This window comes from Lampris incognitus, chromosome 7 (genome assembly GCF_029633865.1).
Source record: "Lampris incognitus isolate fLamInc1 chromosome 7, fLamInc1.hap2, whole genome shotgun sequence".
NCBI lineage: Eukaryota > Metazoa > Chordata > Actinopteri > Lampriformes > Lampridae > Lampris > Lampris incognitus.
This window is the reverse complement of record NC_079217.1, coordinates 18773452-18794394: the sequence shown is the minus strand read 5'-3', so window position 1 is coordinate 18794394 and position 20943 is coordinate 18773452. Positions and strand designations below refer to the sequence as shown.

Below are 20943 nucleotides of genomic sequence, written 5' to 3'. Positions count from 1 at the left end.
GAAACACAACTAAGTCCATCATAAAGATGTTGTTTAATCTTCACATTGGCAGACAGCCTATGGGGGACTGATGTGGTAAAACATTTTGCAGATCAATGAAATCCTTTAATGACACTGGTCTGGCCCAGAGGACTCGTCACAAAAGGGAAAACGGTCATTTAAAGAACAAGGATTTGTGACAGTAGACAAAGGTTGGCTGAAAAAAAACAAAACAGAATAAACGAGCATAAAAGATCCAATTTCTATCGTCTTCCATTAAACAAGCCATGATAACAAAGAACTCTGATCACATCTCAAGTCAAGTCCATATTCTTGTGCGTCTTTACAATAGACACTTCTGAGGTAATACAAAACCTTTAATGGTACCAGCAGTCCATCACTAGTGAGCACCCTTCTGAACTATCTGCGTGAAGCGGTTGGTGATTGCCAAGGTGGTGTCAATGAAGCGCTCAACGCAGTTCACCAAGCATGTCTCTGTCCGGTAGTCAAGCTTAGAGCCTGGACTATCTACACATTTGTCCCAGCAGACATCAGTGAAATGATGCACCTGAAAAAAAAACCCATAAGCAATAGTTAAGATGACATAATTTGACAACATTCAAATATTCTATTACTACATTGTTTACTGGTTAGGGGATAGGCACTAGGTGGGTCAAAACTTCTCTAGTGCCATATTTTCATGGAAACCCACTTCCTACACTTTGCATCACTCACCTGGAGTGCTCACTAGGTTATTTAAATAAATGACAGCCTCAAACAAAAAAAAAAGAAAAGAAAAAAAGATTTGAATGGAAATAAGGTAATATGGGCTTATTAGCTGTTCTGAGTTTACTGGTTTGGTTTACGTCATGAATTTTGAAGCTCATCAGTAGCACCTGATTATTCATGTATGTCTTCCATTGACATGCTCTCTTAAGCTTGAAATGCAAGCTCTTTTTCCAACAATGTTTCTTATGTGAGCTGGCTGTGCGATGGTCCTTCTGTTACCGTCTGTCAAACAGTCCTCCACACTGTGCCTTCCATTCAACACTGGGGCCCTTTTTTGTCTAGGCGTAAAAGGTGATGTGATACTGTATCAAACAAAACTTGGCATCGAGGTGACAGAAATTTTCTCTTGATCTTAGCACTGGGCCAGTTCACTGTGTCAGTGAGCTTACCTACCATCTGTACATTTACCATAGTCAAGGACTAGAAGAGAATCAATTTCTAAACAAAATTCCACTGAGATTTACTCAAATCAAGTTTTATTTGTATGGCCCTTGATCACAAGCCTCTTTATTTCATCATTGTACAGGTTACAACAAAATTTGTTCTCTGCATTTAACCCATCTTATTGTATAGGAGCAGTGGGCAGCTGTAGAGCCCAGGGACCAACTCCAGTTCTTTCCATTGCCTTAGTCAGGGAAACAGACAGGAGTATTAACTCTAACGTGCATGTCTTGTTGATGGTGGGAGGAAACCAGAGCATCCGGAGGAAACCCATGCAGACACGGGGAGAACGTGCAAACTCCACACAGAAAGGACCTGGGACAGCCTGGGGTTCAAACCCAGGACCTTCTTGCTGTGAGGCAACAGTGTTAACCACTGGGTCACCGTGCTACCCCATTACAACTCAGTTCCAGGACTGTACAATAACATAACAATGCCCAGTAGATAAAACTAAGCTAGGTGCAAATGTACAAAACCCCCTCTTCTTAGACCTTCAATTCAGATAAGGAAAAACTCCACAGAAAAAAAAGAAAGAAGTTTAACAGCAAAGAGAAAACGGAAGGAACCTCAAGATGAGCATTAAAGGAGAGGTCCCTCTTTCAAGACCCAAAGACATGCAAGTACCAAGTGGGTAGAGTAGACAAGCAATAACAGATTTACAGTAACCACACAATGAGTCAAAAGAGTGCATACGTTATTATGAAACAATGCAGAATATAGGCCCTCTGAGTTTGCTATGACGGGAAGGGACTGTCATTTATTCCTTCAGCAGGGTTTTTCCCCCCAGTTACATCCTCTCATTTAAATCTTTACTCTGATCACTGAAGGTCACTGAGTCAAAAATCCACGTCCATTGCTGTCATAATGTCGCCTACTTATAGGCAAACACGTTTGGTGGGTGGTGTGCGGAAACGATGTTGGAGAATGTAGGGTGAGAACCGATAACAAACCTGGGCCTGGAACTGCGCTTTCTGCTGCTCAACGGCAATCATGCGTTTAAGTTCAGAAGTCTCCGCCTTCTCCGATGGATTCTGATCGAAGGCGTCCATCGCTGACATGTGTCTAACTGTAATTCCAGCGCACAATGAATTTCAGAGGACGGCGTAAAATGACCTTCGCTATCCGCGGCCTGTACAAAAAAACGACTGATCTATAAACAATGTGAACTGCTGAAGTCAACGAGCAGCCTCTTCCAGATATGACTTGAGATCAACATGCGCAGCCGCGATGTGTGACGCAATAGTATGCGTATATATGTTGTCATCAACGAGTTTCGACGTTCAGCCGTCGACAAATGAACCAAACAATGAAGTAATAATTTGTGCGACGACTGAGAGATGCAATAACAATAATGATAATAATAATAAATAATATCCATTCTGCGTCCGCTGTAATCTGCCACTTTCATTCAATATATATCCAATGAAATACTGTGTATTGTCCTGTGAAGTAGAAATATTTACTTCGTTGCTGTTGGGGGAGACCTGCATTTGGAAAATATTCCTAACATCCTATATTGTACTTTATTCCAACCCATTATTGCCATCATTCTCGAGCAACGGCAGTCTTCTATCTTATAAGTCAATGAGACACGCAGAATTACTTTTGATTTACTATTGTTTTACTACGATACAATTTACTATTGAATTAATGCGAAGCCCCGTCGAAACCACATTTTTCCCTCAACATTTTACCCTTGATGTACGAACTAAAATCAAATATTGGCCATGTCTCCATCTACGATGCTAAATTCAAACTGCATGGAGCCTGTCTGGCTGACATTGATGAATATGATGGATCAACTTCTCCTGTATTTTGCTTTGTTTTGTCAATTTAACTAAGTTTAATGTGAACTGACGGAGAAGCGGCTGAAGATGAATGAATAATATCAATTGACGCTCTACGGTAACATTTCGTTACTTTTTACTTAATTTTCCTTTTGATTTGTAGGCAATAGAATTTTTAGCTCCACAAAGAAAATGTAAATATAGCTCGATAGGGCCGCTTAGAACCTTTAGCCGCCACGCGTATGATTTAAAATCATTATAGACTGGTCAAGAACTGCATCCGGTTCATGATTGTGACCTTGGATCATCATGGCGGCTATCGTGAGGTTAAGCTCTATGTGCCACAGAGGAGTTCAACGTAAGTTCGTTTCTTTCTCATTGTCTGCACATTTAATTCGCATATGCTTGTTTTGATTATATTATAAATGCTACCCCCTCCCAGAGAGACGAAATCGTGTCAAATAACGATTCCAGCATTTGCTTCAGAGAACAGGGCTGTGACTCAAGCTCACGACTTTGTTAACGTGTGCCGACACCTGCCTAATCGCTAAAATTCCATAATTGTTTGATAATGATTAATAATGGCTGGTGATATGATATATTTACGCTGATTTTTTATCAACGGACGATTGAACCGAGATCTGCTCTGAGGGGGGAAATGAAATTCGCAGCGGTGATGACCTCATCACTCGCCAACCCTTAGACTGCTTTAACTGAAGTACAAACAAAAACCGAGTGTTTAAAAAACAGAAATCATCGGGTATTCCTTTCAAATATTGCCTCGCATTCTCCATTTTGCCTTTAGACCGTCCCCATTTATTGATCTATCTACTCAGTTGGAAATCTGCTTGCATGGATACTGACCCGATCATAAAATTACCTTATCACAACCTCCTCTAACGTCTTGGGGGTGGGGGTATAAAACATTTAATGTGTGATTTGGGACCAACAGACTATATCTTTCTTGGAGAATGTGGAAAATTTTTCATGACATTCCCATTTTGACCAGTCCCCAGGCTTGGCCCTCCAACTTTGAATATTTTTGAACACTAAGCCAAACTATAATCTGAAAAGTATTCTTAAGTATTCCAAGGACCACTTGTATTGTATTGTATTGAAATGAGAGAAATTTACCTCTTTTTTTTTTTTGGTCTTTGCATCAAATTTTGATGTGTCATATTTTTAGGAATCATTTGGCTCTTGTGTTGTGCTGACTGTCAGGTGTAGTAAATGTAGACCGTGGAGCTTAGGGCAATTTATGTCAACCTCCTTTGACAGCTTTTGTCAGTGAGCCATTTTCGACCACTGGCTTGCTGTTTGCTGTAACTTTGGGTGGTGGACCATTCCAGATACACAGCACACTGCTGAGTGTTGGAAAACCATGAATCAGTGCAGTTCTTGACACAGTCAAACCAACATGCCTGGCATGTTAACATCATTTCTCAGTTTCAAAAGTAGTTGAATCTGTTATCTTGCCATCCATCCATCCCATTTACACTCACATCCACAATACGGGTCTCATTAGTTGCAAACCTTTAATCTTCTGTACTTCATCTACACTAAATAATTTTTATCTTCAAGTAGCTTACCAATATTTGTATCAACAAAATCTGCTTATAACTTAAAACCATTCAAGCAACTTTCCCAAAGTGGGCTTGGATAATGACGTAGGCTAAGCACCAGTACTGGTTTCACTGATAGCAGCTACAAATCAGTAACCCCTACCAACTCTGTTCGTTCTTTGCTTTTTTCTCAACTGTGTGCCATCAAATTGCAGAATTGTGTTTTACTAAGACAAAACGGATATCATAACCTCTTGGGGGGGAGGGGGAAATTGTTTAATTACTATTAATGAGAGATGCAAATGGGATGTACATTCTATGCTACTGGCCGGTTCTGCCTTATTTCTGAGTTACAGTGAACAAAATTACAATTAAACTAGTATTTTCATATTCCCTTTAACCATGTTTAATGAGATAAAGTACCCGGTTTATTTGAAAAATGTGTTCATTTTGTAAGAGCATGTAACATGACACAATCACTGTGTTGTTGTGATTTATGGACTGGATACTCTGCAATTATGCAATGAATGATTTTAACATGTTGTGCTTATTTGGAAATAATGACACTAAATTCTCCGTGCAAATGTCCTCAGCTCTGTTCTACCGAAGCACCCTCCTTGCCAGACCACTGGTTATACCACATAAAGACCATGAGCGGCCCTACCTTCTGTCAGCAAAGCTCCATTCGTCCCAGGCCCTTTACGGTCAGTGCCAGCGAAAGTATTTCAGCCTAGGCCTAAACTTTTAGCAGTTGCCAAGGTTACAAAAAGTATCCTAATATTGATTTCTTATTATAAAACACACTTATAACCACACAAGTCTCTGAGACTAGGTCTTAATTAACGCAACACTTAGCACAGGTATATACAATCGTATTATATTTTTGTTTTCACTAGTATTACAACTAGCATTAGTAGCCAATAATTCGTCCTTGTACCTTTGTAAAGCGCTTTGAGTGGCTGTTGCAGCTAGAAAAGCGCTATATAAAATGCAACTTGATTGACTGACTGATTAGTATTTCCACTGATATCACCAAAATACGTATTTGAGAGTATGCCCTTCCATATATTTTGTTTGTCATGGCAATTTTGCTAACAATATTGGTGAGAATAAGAACCCAGTTCTTACAGCAATCTGTCTTCATAAAACTTTATTCAACCACAGATATGCATACAGGCACACCCCCCTAAAAGGAATGAGCTGCAATCATTGTCCTCAGTTCACTTTTATACTTGGCATGAGTACACAGATATGTTTTGAGTGGATAAGTTCAGGGTGAGGTCAAGTTTTGCCCTTGACTAGGCTCTGTGATTTATGTCCAACAATTTGTTAGATACCAGGCAGTTGTTGTCTCAGACTATTTTTTCTCAGGGGAAGGGCTGGTTTCTACTTTGCCTTGATGTCAAAGAGGCACAAATGGAAAATTACTACTCTTTATTAAGAATCATCAATTTTGCCATTATGTGTTGTTCATGTGCATGTACTTGAGCAATGACAGTAAAGTTGAATTTAAATGAATGGCAGAATATACAGAGAAATATATGTAGTATAATTTGTGATTATTATCTATTCAAAGCTCAAAGTCCAAAATATTGTGCTGCATCTACACAAAGTGTTGCTGTATTATTGCCATTAAACAAGAAAGGAATTCAGGATATAGTTTGTTCAACAAAAAATCTCAAGGCCAGTGGCAGATTTTTATTTTCTTTTTAGTAGTATTGAACAGCAATCTGTCAGATTTTTTTTTTGTGATTTCGCTCTCTTGAGACAATTACAAACTGATAGGAAGTTTTTTTGTCTCTATTTTTATCACCACTGAAATGTCACTTGTCTGCTTTCAAAGACACAGCAACACATAACTTCTTTTGTTCCATAAGAATAAAAAATAGAGGAAAGTAATCAAAAATAAAGATATTAACTTGCCTGGTTGTACTCAGCTATGTCATGGCAGAAGGGTTTCACAATATGAGAGCAGTTCCTTGTCATGTCATTTACATGGTGAAGTATAAGTGGTTTGTAGCCCAGATTTAGTGTCTTGTGGCATGTGTCTGTATTTTGACACTAGCTTCATTTGAGTTCCACATGTAGCTGAGCACTCAAATTGGGTTAATGGGTCATACACATACATAGTCCAAGTAAGTCATAGACTTCCTTCTCAAAGAAAACAAGTCCAGCATTAATTCATTTTTCTTCAAATTTAGAAATAGGCCATTACACTAATGAATATTGATAGAGCATGAGAACTGTATGTGAAATGCATTTACTGTTACAGGATCTGACATGATGGAGATTGAAACTCTCTACCATAAACACTGATGACATAGGGGATATACCTTTATTCAGGCTTGCCCTCCCCTGCCCAATGAGAAACTGGGGGGAAGAAAAAAAATCATGTGGTGCAAATAAGAATATTCACTTTCCACCTCACTGTGTTCAGCCTAATCTATAACTATAACCTTTGGGACATGTCTTTGGATAAAACCATCCTGATAATGATCTTTGGAAAGTGCTACTTCTGCCTTTTTTGTTCTCTTTTTTTTTTTTGACACAATATTTGTTTCACATGTACAGTGCATCCGGAAATTATTCACATCCCTTCACTTTCCCCACATTTTGTTATGTTACAGCCGTATTCCAAAATGGATTAAATTCCTTTTTTTTCTCATCAATCTACATACAATACCCCATAAGAAGAAGCGATTACAGCCTCAAGTTCTTGAGGCTGTAATCGCTGCCAAGGGTGCCTCAACCAAGTACTGAGTAAAGGGTGTGAATACTTATGTACATGCAATATTTCAGTTTTTTTATTTTTAATAAATTTGCAAAAATTTCTACAAAACCTTTTTCACTTTGTCATTATGGGGTATTGTGTGGAGATTGATGAGGAAAAAAAAGAATTTAATCCATTTTGGAATAAGGCTGTAACATAACAAAATGTGGGGAAAGTGAAGGGGTGTGAACACTTTCCGGATGCACTGTACATTAGTTTACTGTTTATTACTTTTGCCATGCTTGTATTTTTATTCTAGTTTATCAGAATCCTGTTTATTGGCCATGTAGGTTTGCACATACATGGAATTTGACTCCGGTTTTGTGGCTCTCTGTGTACTTAACATAGAATAACAACACTACAACACAACAATCTTCAGATATATACATAAGGGTTGTCTATACAGGCAAAGTAAGAGGTGATAATGTGCAATGGTGCAGAGAATATATCAGATGCTGAGATAAATGTTAGTAGGTTACTTACATACACTATATGGACAAAGGTATTGGGACACACCTCTTAATCATTGAATTCAGGTGTTTCATTCAGCCCCATTGCCACAGGTGTATAAAATCAAGCAGCTAGCCATGCAATCTGCATTTACAAACATTTCTGAAAGAATGGGTCGTTCTGAAGAGCTCAGTGAATTTAAGTGTGGTACTGTCATCGGATGCCACCTTTGCAATAAGTCAGTTCATGAAATTTCTTCCCTGCTAGATATTCCACAGTCAACTGTAAGTGGTATTATTGAAAAGTGGAAATGTTTGGGAACAACAGCAACTCAGCCACAAAGTGGCAGACCACGTAAAGTCACACAGTGGGGTCAATGAGTGCTGAGGCGCATGGTGTGTAAAAGTCACCAAGGTTCTGCTGATTTAATAACCGCAGTGTTCCAAACTTCCTCTGGCATTAACGTCGGCACAAAAACTGTGCACTGGGAGCTTCATGGAATGGGTTTCCATGGCTGAGCAGCTGCATGCAAGCCTTACATCACCAAGCACAATACCAAGCGTCAGATGGAGTGGTGTAAGGCACGTGCGTTGCCACTGGACTCTGGAGCAGAGGAAACGTGTTCTGTGGAGTGACGAATCACGCTTCTCTGTCAGGCAGTCTGATGGACGAGTCTAGGTTTGGCGGATGTCAGGAGAATGTTACCTGCCTGACTGCATTGTGCTAACTGTAAAGTTTGGTGGAGGAGGGATAATGGTCTGGGGTTGTTTTTCAAGAGTTGGGCTAGGAAAGTCTTGTGGAAAGTCTTCCCAGAAGAGTGGAAGCTGTTATACCTGCAAAGGGGGGACCAAAACCGTATCAATGCCTATGGATTTAGAATGGGGCGGCACGGTGGCGCAGTGGTTAGCGCAGTCACCTCATAACAAGAAGGTCCTGGTTTCGAGCCCCAGGGTAGTCCAACCTTGGTGGGTCATCCCAGATCGTCTTCTGTGTTGAGTTTGCATGTTCTCCCCCGTGTCTGCGTCGGTTTCCTCTTGTGGCTCCTGTTTCCTCCCACAGTCCAAAGATATGTAAGTCAGGTGAATTGGCCGTACTAAATTGTCCCTAGGTGTGTGTGTGTGTGTGTGTGTGTGTGTGTGTGTGTGTGTGTGTGTGTGTGTGTGTGGACCCTGTGATGGCCCGGTGGTCTGTCCAGGGTGTCCCCCCACCTGTCGCCCAATGACTGCTAGAATAGGTTCCAGCATCCCCATGACCCTGAGAGCAGGATAAGCAGTTCAGATAATGGATGGATTTAGAATGGGATGTCATAAAAGCTCCTGTAGGTGTAATGGCCAGGTGTCCCAATACTTTTGTCCATATAGTGTACATGCCTGAGGTAGATGGACATGACAGAGCGTACCAGTATATGTACAGTATATACAAATAGTTGGATTTATTTGATAGTGTTAAGCGTTCATTGGAACGACAGCCCGTGGAAAGAAACTTTTTATAGCTGGTTGTTTTGGGGTACAGTGCTCTGTAGCACCTACCAGAGGGGAGGCGTTGTAACAAGTTGTGACCAGGGTGTGATGGGTCTGCAATGATGTTGCCTGCCCATTTCCTGAGTCTGAAGGTGTTTAAGTCCTGAATGGAGGGCCCTTTATCTTTCATTATTAGCACATACCTCTTGTTAGAAATCGTGATTCTATACCCTATATAGTCTCTAGGGTATCACTGTTGGCCTTTTTAATCACTGGATGTGTCAGCTGTTGCTTTACTCTGTAGTTTCCCCACAGGAATAAATTAAATTTATTCTTGTATGGTGATATGCTTTATTTTTCTTCCATCAATGTACAGCTGGCTCTGGCTCCAAAGCTGCCTCTCTGCACTGGACAGCAGAGCGAATGCTGAGCATCCTGCTTCTAGCTATGGGACCTGTGGCTTACTTCTACCCAGGACCTGCCATGGACTACTCACTCGCTGCTGCCCTCACTCTGCATGGACACTGGTAAGGCAACTTTAACCTATACCCTGCTCATATCAGATCTAGTGATGGCACAAAACCTCCTACAGGCTGACTCCCATCTTTCTACTGATGGATTCAGGAGCACAGCTGTAAAAATTAAGTGTGTATGACTCAGAGTAGTCCTAAACTTGAACCATCATGTATACCTTACAAGTCTTTCCACAGGTTTTTGGTTCCTTTCGAGTTTACTTAAAATATTTTCTTGATTGAACTGTTTTGAGGAGGAGAAGCTCCACACTTTATTCGGGTTGTTGTGTGATGGAGTATACAACAAGATGTGTCATAATAAAATATTCCCTCATGTGTGACCGTTTCCTGTACCTGCACTAATAACTGTCACAGTAACCTCAGATAACGTCTGTACTAAGTATTATTACATAATAAGTTGTCTACCTACATAAGCATCAATGTAAGGATATATTGGCTGAAATGTTTAGTTTTTTTCCTCATGAAATGTGTAAGTAGAGTTGCATTTTAGACTATTTCCCATTCATAGGATGCTTGACAATTTTGGAACACTTGTGATTAAGGACTTGTTCATTGCGTATTATAGTTGTTTAGTCACTTGATCAGCCAATCAGCGCCCTTGTTATTAGATCAGATGACAAAAGAAACTAGTGAAGGTGCGATACAATGGGCTATCAGGTTGCCGTCAGGAGTTGGAGAATTCGAGAAAGACAAATATTCTTTGAAGCCGGTTATGATGCTCTTCCCATTCTAAAATGTGTGTGCGTGTAGCAAATCGTAAGTAGACATTGCTACTAGTTGTTTAAGATATAGTTGCCAACGTTGATGCTATGCTGTTAGCCACATTACTGCGTCACGATGCCAACGCACTAATTAGCTGGTGTAATTTAGTAGGGAAGAGTGAACGAAATGTCACATATGCGAACCCTAATGACAGACAGTTAAACTGTAATATGTGTGAGGTCTAGCCGAAACTATCGTATTGATATGTGCTAATTGCTACTGCATCGCAGTAGGCTAACCATACTTAGCGTGTAATCTGTTTATGCCACAACGTGGTGCTGTTGCTTAGTTAATGATTCAGTGCATATTGTGTTGCCTTGACTCTGTTAGTGGCAGTAAATTGTGGAGGGAATTTGTAGTGGTCGAATATATTTATCTTTAAGAAATATGTTAGTAATGTGGAAGTAATCATTCTATTGTTTCTGTCTTTGTAGAACCATACACACCCACCAGTTGTTATTGGTAAACATCTTTGAAGATAACATCCTTGTATTCTTGCCGATGCACCACAGTGGTCACTTATTCCCAACCAGATACAATTACAGTCTCAGTTAACAAACCTTCATTACATTTGGCCCTTCAAGCCGGATCGCTAGTCGGCATTGTTTATGGTCGGAACTACGATGGTATCTGATCATCTTCGAACCTCCAACTTTCGCTATCAACACTCCACTACATTTGGTTGGATCTCCTGCCTTGGTTGGGGGCACTGGACTGAGCGCGCTGCAGCAGCAGCAAGGGGAGGTCTCTCGTCGTCCTCGGGGAAGCTGTCCATTTCTGCCCACAGCTTTAAGGTCACTTAGCTGCACAATATTTGCCCTTTAATGATATAGCCTTGCATTGTCTAAGGAGAGGGTACTTTCTGTTCCCATTGTGGTTGTCTGTCTTTTTGTTTGAATGCTTAACTCTGCCTGTCAGCTTATGAGTCAAACGTAAGGTCTGCCTGACGGCTATTCTCCAACATGAGCAGATTCGTATTGAAAAAATGTTAAATGGAGTATATGAATGGAAGTTTTTGGAACCCATTACAAAACCTTTTCCTCAAAATCTCCTGCACCACACTGATACGATGCTTTTCCACTGACCCATACAGGACTTTGTGGGGTTCATGGGAAAATTCAGCTGTTTTTAGTGGAGCTATCAGCAGCTATTCATCCAGCCTTCATCTGAGCTGACTCCGTTTGCAGATCTGATGGTAGCTCTAGATAAGTGCAATGGCATTGAGCCCTCCTATCACCCCGAGTCTAGACTAAATGTCGTGGTTAAGGTCACAAATCCCAGTCATGAGGGGTGATAATTCCTCTCAAGCGGTGGCCTTTGAGGCACTTGATTTCCTTGAAGGTCATGATATCCTGTCTTTGCCCAAAACCAGGCTAATACTCTGTTGTCATCTGGCATCGCCATCACCAAGGTTGGAATCATGGGAAAATATAAAGGCTTCATCCTCTGAACCAGTACTAGGAATTAGGATGCAGCTAGCGTAGGCCTTGAGATTTAGAGAACTGATGAATGCTGGACCTGAAAGCCCAATTGAATATCTGCATGGCGTCAAAAGATGTTGATTAAACTATAAATGAAACTGAATTATTCAAGTCAGCTTTATGTATGCACCACTTTAATATAAAATGAATTCGGTCCAAAGAACTTTACAGCACTTCAGGCATGACAGGCGTGCATGCACACTAACGCATTAATATCAGAAAATAACAGTAAATTTGTGGGGGGGGTTGCAATTACTTAGTAGGTAGTGATAATTTCTGGTCCAATAAAGAAATTGGCTCATCAATATGATGTTCTGCTCAGCAGTCAGGGGAGGATAAACGTGCTTTTTAAGTTCAATATATTGCGCAACAGTGCTTTTCCTTTTAGCTAAAATCCCATTCGAGCTTAGCGATTTCAATTCCCCAACAAAGTAAGTAAGTTAGCGCTGTTCTGTCGTGTTACTGTTACATGTTGCTAATTGAGAGCTGTGAATTTGTGCTGGATGGAGTGCTCAGTATTTTTTTTGTTAGTATCAAAAGTCACATGGATTGGTTACTTGACTGGTTATGGACATTTGAAAACAATCACACTTATCACTATCAAATACTAATTTACCTTAACTGTTTGGTTGTGTTTTGTGCTTTCATACAACTTTTTATTTCCCCCCCCTTCTTATAGGGGTATTGGACAAGTGTTGACAGACTACGTTCATGGAGAACCAAAGGTCAAGATTGCCAATGCAAGTCTCTTCCTCCTGTCCACTGTCACCTTTGCTGGTCTGTGCTACTTCAACTACAACGATGTGGGCATTTGCAAAGCTGTTGCTCTTCTATGGAGCAAATAAACACAAGACTGAGCACTGGGATTCTTGGGAGGGGTGACCTAAGCACTGGGACAAGAGCAGTCCTGTCCTAGCTGATTGTAAACATTCAAGGGATTCTGTGTAAATGCTTATATAAATATCATTTTTAACAAAATACAGTTATTGACAAGTGTAATTGCAATTAATTTTGAACAATCCGGACTTTTTTTCTTTTTTTCCCCACCTTGTTGCTTGATTCAGCTATATGGAAGAGTAAGTGAACAGCTCTTGCATATTTTTCATGTCAGTGATCTGCTGTTGTTGGTGTGCGATGTTAATTTTATTTTGGAGTCCTCTTACCTTCTTATCCAAAAGCCAACAATTATCCGGTGATTAAGTGGCTTGTGAAGCTTCAAAAATATTTTTAGTATCCCTCTACCAAATTTACAAAAACAACCTGACACAGAATTGATGTTATTTATTGATTGGTGAAGTTTGGAAAAAACCCAGCTCTGTCAAAAATGGCTAACAACTTTTAGAAAGTGGTAAAAGAATATCGTTTGCCATGTAATTTATTTTGTCAGTGTTCCAGCTCTTTTTGTGAATGACATGAAATGCATGTTGTTTGTGAAAATGTTTGAGAACTACCTTTTGTCCATTTACCTTTCATGTTCAGAGGGACAGCAATACAACTTGAGGCTAAAGTTCAAGACCCTCTGTAGACTCCATAGCTAAATGCCCAACTCAGTTGAGGCACTAGGCAACGCTGACTCCGGGGTACAGATTACTCGAGCCCGAGCATGCTACAGCTCGACTTTGTGCGATTTTATTTTAAAACCAATACTCTTTGGAAAAGTGGTTGCTTAGCATGGAGGTAGTGGCAGTAGAATGTGTGGAAATCATCAGTGAAAATGGGACTTGGGAGTTCAATGTTCTTGTATGTTACTTTTATCTCTAATGAAAGATCAGCCCCACTGCTCCACTGTGTTTCTTTGAAGGCAAGGTAGGCCAAATCTGATTTTCTTTGTAAATTTTAAGCCATCTGGTGGCACAGCAATGCTGCAGCTCCTGACGTACCAATGTATAGTATTGTGTATGCTCACTATCTCACCTTAGCCCCTGTGCTTTGAAGGCTTTCTCTTGCAGGTTATTTGGCAGTCTAATTCAAACTGTAAACATGTCACCTCTAAATTTTCACTCATATGCATATAACACAAACATGCGTTTGAAGAAAAAAAAAGTGCCAGCATGCATGTTATTTAAACTGTCCAGACTATTTTTATACCGCTGCAATAAGTGTCGACAGTAACCCATACAGGATAAGTGAAGAAGGTGTGAAAGATCGGTTTTGGTTGTCTGTCCTCACAGTTTATGAAGTAAATACATCTTAAAAGCTTACAAATCTAGCATTAAATGTTACACTTGATTGTTGGCTTCAAGGTTTAATTTGTCATTGCTGTTCAATGATTGTCTTCTCAGACTTCTGCAATCAAAATAAGCTGTGGCGAAAAAGTATCTTGCCTCAGCAGAATAAAGATGGATCTATGAGTACGTGTCCATAAATGTGTTAACAATATGGGAAAGGCTTATCGTATTGTATTGTAGGAGTAACTACATGTATAATTGTGTAAAATAAAGTATTAAAATATTCTACAAATTCCTGTTATCTATAGTTTAGTGTCACAGACTTGGAAACAAATCTGTTTTACCACTTGAAATGGTATATTGGTTGTTATTTTCCAGACAAACACTTTGTATCCCTGGATTGGAAAAGCGCAATAGAAATGCTGTCATTTAATTTTCCAATCCTGAACACTGCACGTGGTGGTTAACCAATCCACATCCCAGAGATCAGCTAATATGTGGCATGTTTATTGTAACAAGGTCTTAAATGCATGTTCTGCCATGTCTTCTTGCAAGCCACTACTATTTACATTCTCAGCTGCTTCCACATGTAGCTGTACCTTTTAAGTTTTGGTCTGGGGGTCAACTCGAGGTGGAAGTCCTACACTGGTGGATAAATCATATTTTACAGGGATCAGAAACGCTAAAATGTGTTTTTTGAGGCGTCAACTGATATCCGAGTAGAGTTTGAGATGGAAGGCTATAGGTATACAGTTAAGGTAAAAATGTTAGCCCCCTTTATGAAATCAAACAAAACCCTTAACTTTTCCATAATTAAATTGCTTCCAAAAGAACAAAGACAAAATCTCCACTAAGCTATTTTACTGACACTCTGAATAGAAACAAGAAAAAATAAAAATGACAAGGCCAAAATTATTAGCCCTCTGACAATTAATAGTCAATAGTGTAACCTTTCTGACTCACAACTGACAACAACCTCTTATGGTAGTTCCTAACTAGGTTGGCACATGTCTCTTGAGGGATCTTAGCCCATTCGTCCATGGCAAATTGTTCCAGCTCATCCAAATTGTGTGGTTTTCGAGTATGGACATTAACCTTGAGCTCCTGCCACAGATTCCCAATAGGATTGAGATCTGGGCTCAGAGGACCACTCCAGGACCTTGATTTTGGTGTCCTTCAAAAAGTTTTGGACCAACTTGGATGTATGCTTCAGGTCTTGGATGTATGCTTAGGGGCCTTAACATTGATGAATGTTTTACTATGTAAAGTTTTATGAATTATGCAAACATTGGGCAGTATTTTAGAGAAACGTGCCATAGTTCCTTGGGGGCTAATAATTTTGACCTTAACTGTAGGTTTAAACTCCACAAATAAGTCCATCTATTGAAATTCCATCGTTTCAGACTTGACAATGACACTAATGTTTTTGGAGGGTTGAAAATCAGAAGTAGGAGAACGTCACTGCGCCACATGCCATGCATTGACACCATTCCTGACAAAGCTGCATTCGTTTTCATATTTGAAATGATAAATACGACGGCGTATATTAAGGCCATTGTTAGGTTTTAAAAAAAAAAGAAGAAAAATACGGAAAAATTATGGAATAAAAAATAGCTCTAATACGCCGTCGTAGATAAACGATTATTATAGTATCAATATTTCGTTCTTGTTAGAATTTTCCTAAACGGACTACAAGTCTGACGCAGCGATGACGTCACAGATAGGCTGCTGCAGCGAGTGAGCATGTGGACTCCTGATGACGCTACTATTTTTCTGAAAGACAGCAGTCATATATCTTATGCCCTTCACCTATTTCAGTCCTTCTCCAAAGCTTCAGGACTTTACTTTAATATTAAGAAATGTGAACTCCTACCTGTCAAAGATTGTTCAGTCGTATCTATCTGTGACATATTTAGGCATAATTATTGCAAAAGATCAAATAGCAAGATGTCCACTGAACTTCGACCCCATAATTGACAAAACTAAAAAAACGTCTCAATCAGTGGCTCCAAAGGGACCTGAGCTTGAAGGGTAGAGTTTTACTATCAAAGACAGAAGGAATATCTCGACTAACATATACTGCCCTGTCTTTGTATTTAGACAGTCGGACACTCAAATCCATTGACCAATTGTTATTTAACTTTGTTTGGAGGAATCGAACACACTACCTAAAGGAAATCAGTAGTGACCAATTCTTATGAAAAGGGAGGCTTACATTTCTTAGATTTTACAGCCCTAAATCACACATTCAAAATTAATTGGATCAAGTCCTATTTAAAGAATCCTACCTCCTCATTATATATTTTCAAAACTTGGTGGTCTTAATTTTATTCTTCTTTGTAATTATAATGTTGATAAAATCCCAGTGAAACTTTCAGCATTCCATAAACAGATGCCTCTCTCGTGGGCAATAATCTACTAACACAATTTTTCACCCCACAAATTTTTCATTTGGAACAACAAATATATACTTTATAAAAAACGAATCTTTGTTGTTGCAGAACTGGTATGACAACAAATTAATGTTGGCGGTTCAGCTTTTCCACAAGGGGGGTCTTTTACTGAAATATGAAGAGTTCAACTTTAAACTTAACCTTGCTGTCTCACCTAAAGAATACGCTGTTGTTTTTGATGCTGTTTCTGCTGACGTTTGTATGCGCTTTAAAATTTCTTCCTCTGTGGATTTAGATGACTCTCCATTGTTGAACGCAGCTGACACTCCAGTTGGCAAAATCTGTTTTGCTGTATCTCATAAAAATAATAACAGAGCTATTCGTGCTTTGTCCAAAAAGATATAGTCTCTGTACCATATGTCATTTTTCATTGGAGTAAATTTATTACTGTAACCGTAAGTCCAGAAAAATAGGTTACATTACTAATATCTGTTGGAAAAATGTTTGGATGCCAGCACATACATTTTTGATAAATAACAAAATAAAGGAGGTTTCCTTTAAATTATTACACAGGTTTTACCCAAAAGGTCAGTACCTTAGAAGATTTGTAAAAAAAAAAAGAAAGAATCCCAGTTGTTATTTGTGCAAAACTCAAACTGAGACAATCACACATTTAATTTGGGACTGCACCTTTTCCAGAAAACTTTGGAAGGAACTAAATGCTTTTATTATGTCTAAAGTCTGTAATAAGACCTAAAATGGTCATATGTATTGTTCTGTTTCCACGACACAAATAGTGAAAGTAACAATGTTTTCTTAATAAATCTTGTTGTTGTTGTTGTTTTTGTTTTTTGCAAAATTTCACATCCATAAAAGTAAAATTTTAAATAATAAACAATTCTTCCCTGTTTTAATTATAGAAATTGAGAAATATATCTCTACCATTTCCAAAAGCACAAATAGAAAAGCAGTCAAAACATAGTGTAGTGAATTCGGGGGGGGGGGGGGGGCGCAGGAACCGCCGCAACCGGGACGCGAACAAGTATCTCCCGCACATCACTAACCACTCGGCTGAAGGGTCCGACCCGTTAACCAAGGGCTAACGTGTGTACTTATCCATGCACGTTACAATATAATGCCTGCTTACATTATAAAATGTTCACTTAATGCACACTGTAAATTTACCCCCTGGAAAAAGCGCTTTGTTTTTGTTCAACATTATTGTAAACTACTAATAAGACACGATAGTCCCTAGCTAACGCGTCTGACCCTTTAGCCGAGGGGTTAGTGATTTCGTCTTGTGGTGCAGTACACACCATATCGAATCCCGCACCGGACAAAAAAATAATCGGTTACATTATCATCATTATTATTGCTAATTCTACAGTTCATTCATTTTCTTTATTTACTTCTGTTATGACCATCGAATGTAAACGTGTAAGGTTGTTTATAGTTTATTGGTCTGATGATATACTATATGTACAATGTTCCTGTATTGTTTGTATTCTTGTTAATTAAAAAAAACAGCATAGGTACTCCTGGGACGTCCGAGTAGCGTAGCGGTCTGTTCCGTTGCCTACCAACACGGGATCGCTGGATCAAAATCCCCGTGTTACCCCCGGCTAGGTCGGGCGTCCCTACAGATACAATTGGCAGTGTCTGCGGGTGGGAAGTCGGGTGTGGGTATTTGTCCTGGTCGCTGCACTAGCACCTCCTCTGGTCGGTCGAGGCGACCCCACCCCCCCGGATCGGCAGAGGGGATGTAGCAGCGACCGAGACGGTTCAAAGAGAGCGGCTTTGTGTCGATGCAGTTGCCCACTAGGGATGTCTCGTCAGATCCTACTATGGACGGATTTGACGAAGCATTAATAATTGACAACGCTGTCTTCGGGAGGGGGGCGGAGTCGGCATGTGTTCGTCACATGAATGCGTCTCTGTGTGTGTGTTGGAAAAAGCAGTGGTTCGGCCTGGATTCACCTTGTCACGAAAGTGGCGAGGCGTCTCCTTCAAGACTGCTGCACATGTCCAGCATAGAGCTATGACGTCTTCATAATGCGCGAGCAAGGCTTTTTATTGTGGTACAGGAAATTGAGTGTATATTTTTAAAGAATAAATAAACGCGCCTTAAATGATCGTTTGTTTTAGTTTGTGTGTTTACAGTTGTATGGATTAATTTCTCACCATTAGGTTAGCAGTAGATGATGCCACCGGTATGCTTCTTTTTTTAATGTTTTGTTCAATTGCACCAATCCAAAACTACTGTCAGCTCCCTACCTTTTATGGTTCTAAGTATAGTTACATACATTTCAATTTCTCTTGTTCTACTGAATCATTATTTCAATGAAATTTGCTATCTTTATTAATGTATGGAAAAACCAAGTAAAAATACATTAATTCTGCCTTATCTTTGGTTCTACGCTGCAAATGGGTACTTATACCAATTCATTCACTTCACCGATGCCACTTCACAGACTCAAGCCACAGTGAATTTTATCTGGGTTATCAGATCATTACAACAGTGAGTTCAAAGAGACCAAGCTCAACAAAATCTTCTCTAATTTTGCTTAAAAAAATAGGCCCTCTCGTAGCCTCTTTCCAAACCTTGCGTCTTCTGCTACAGCTTTAGTTTCTGAAGGGTTCGGTGACTGGCAAAACTCCTGTCTTATCCAAACTCATGGAAACTCAGAGAAGCACAGGAATGCCACGTTGACCTACGCAACACGGAAGAGAGGACAAACGTTGACTTCAAAGCTAGAGGAACAAATTAAAGCAGGACAGCGGTCCTGGCAACAGGTGATGGAGAGAATTAAGGCTATGCGGGTGACGTCACAGACGCAGAACTCAGCGGCAACGCGAGTGGCAGCGTTAACGTCTAGCGTGAATACCGCGAAAACGCATATAGATTTCACAAGTTATCTTTGTATCTTTGCTGTGATATTGCATTATATTACATTACATTGCATGACTGTCATTTAGCCGACGCTTTTATCCAAAGCGACTTACAACAAGGGCATTTAACGCAGGAAATCAGAACTACTAGTCATCAGAGGTCATAAGTGCATCTTCTCTCTAAGCAAGCATCTAAGAGCAAAACCAGCGCTGAAGTAAAAGCGCAATATATATATCAGTAGCCAGTTATAGCAAAACAGCAGTCAGACATCAAAACAGCAGCCAGACATATCAAAACAGCAGCCAGTCACATCAAAACAGCAGTCAGACATATCAAAACAGCAGCCAGACATATCAAAACAGCAGTCAGCCACATATCAAAACAGCAGTCAGACATATCAAAATAGCAGCCAGTCACATCAAAACAGCAGTCAGACATATCAAAACAGCAGTCAGACATATCAAAACAGCAGCCAGACATATCAAAACAGCAGTCAGCCACATCAAAACAGCAGTCAGACATATCAAAATAGCAGCCAGTCACATCAAAACAGCAGTCAGACATATCAAAACAGCAGTCAGCCACATCAAAACAGCAGTCAGACATATCAAAATAGCAGCCAGTCACATCAAAACAGCAGTCAGACAGACATATCAAAACAGCAGCCAGACATATCAAAACAGCAGTCAGCCACATCAAAACAGCAGTCAGACATATCAAAATAGCAGCCAGTCACATCAAAACAGCAGTCAGACATATCAAAACAGCAGTCAGCCACACCAAAACAGCAGCCAGACATATCAAAACAGCAGCCAGACATATCAAAACAGTAGTCAGACACATCAAAACAGCAGTCAGACATATCAAAACAGCAGCCAGTCACATCAAAACAGTAGTCAGACATATCAAAACAGCAGTCAGACATATCAAAACAGCAGCCAGTCACATCAAAACAGTAGTCAGACATATCAAAACAGCAGTCTTGCAGAACGAGGCTTACCATTCAGAGGAGACAATGAACAATTTGGATCTCCAAAAAACAGCAATGATCTTGGTCTTTTAGAACTAGCCTCTATTTGCCAAAAACTGTATGTGAGGAAATTATTCGACTCATGGCAAAAAAAAAAAAAAAAAGTTAAGGACGCAATTCTGGCTGACGTGAAAAGGGCTGGATATTTCAGCTTGTCAGTAGATTCCACCCCTGACATTTCACATACTGGTCAGTTGACTTTAATTATCAGATATGTATCACCTGAAGACGGTTAACCAAGTGAGAGATTTTTAACTTTCCTTGAACTAAAAGACCACACAGGAGAAAGCATGGCTGACTTAGTGTTTAACTATCTCACCACTGAGCTTGAAATTCACTTTAGAAAATGTCGAGGGCAGTCTTACGACAATGCTATCAACATGGCTGGTAGGTAAAAAGGTATGCAGCAAAAAAATCATCGGAAAAAAAACAAAACAAATTTGCAAGC

General features: G+C 39.8%; 2 protein-coding genes across 3 annotated transcripts; one reads left to right on the top strand and one right to left on the bottom strand.

Moving 5' to 3' along the window:
- Positions 1-26: 26 nt before the first annotated feature.
- timm8b (translocase of inner mitochondrial membrane 8 homolog B (yeast)) lies at positions 27-2361 on the bottom strand. 2 transcript variants are annotated; one of them, XM_056284024.1, is made up of 3 exons: positions 2160-2361; positions 355-547; positions 27-196 (listed from the first exon to the last, which is right to left on the bottom strand). In XM_056284024.1, exons 1-2 carry the CDS (start codon positions 2265-2267, stop codon positions 380-382), a joined length of 276 nt encoding a protein of 91 aa, XP_056139999.1. In that variant the 5' UTR covers positions 2268-2361; the 3' UTR covers positions 27-196; positions 355-379. The 2 variants fall into 2 exon arrangements, with proteins under 2 accessions (XP_056139999.1, XP_056139998.1); XM_056284023.1 differs by having other exon boundaries at positions 27-547.
- A 938-nt stretch (positions 2362-3299) lies between these two features.
- On the top strand, positions 3300-14468 carry sdhdb (succinate dehydrogenase complex, subunit D, integral membrane protein b). Its single transcript, XM_056283541.1, has 4 exons — positions 3300-3354; positions 5152-5262; positions 9615-9765; positions 12694-14468. Exons 1-4 carry the CDS (start codon positions 3306-3308, stop codon positions 12857-12859), a joined length of 477 nt encoding a protein of 158 aa, XP_056139516.1. The 5' UTR covers positions 3300-3305; the 3' UTR covers positions 12860-14468.
- Positions 14469-20943: the final 6475 nt, after the last annotated feature.

Coding starts and splice junctions, on each gene's coding strand:
- timm8b (XM_056284023.1), bottom strand. CDS start 2,267: ATGTCAGCGATGGACGCCTTCGATCAGAATCCATCGGAGAAGGCGGAG. Junction 548..2,159: donor AAGCGCAGTTCCAGGCCCAG/GTTTGTTATCGG, acceptor TTTTTTTTTCAG/GTGCATCATTTCACTGATGT.
- sdhdb (XM_056283541.1), top strand. CDS start 3,306: ATGGCGGCTATCGTGAGGTTAAGCTCTATGTGCCACAGAGGAGTTCAA. Junction 5,263..9,614: donor TTCGTCCCAGGCCCTTTACG/GTCAGTGCCAGC, acceptor ATCAATGTACAG/CTGGCTCTGGCTCCAAAGCT. Junction 9,766..12,693: donor CTCACTCTGCATGGACACTG/GTAAGGCAACTT, acceptor CCCTTCTTATAG/GGGTATTGGACAAGTGTTGA.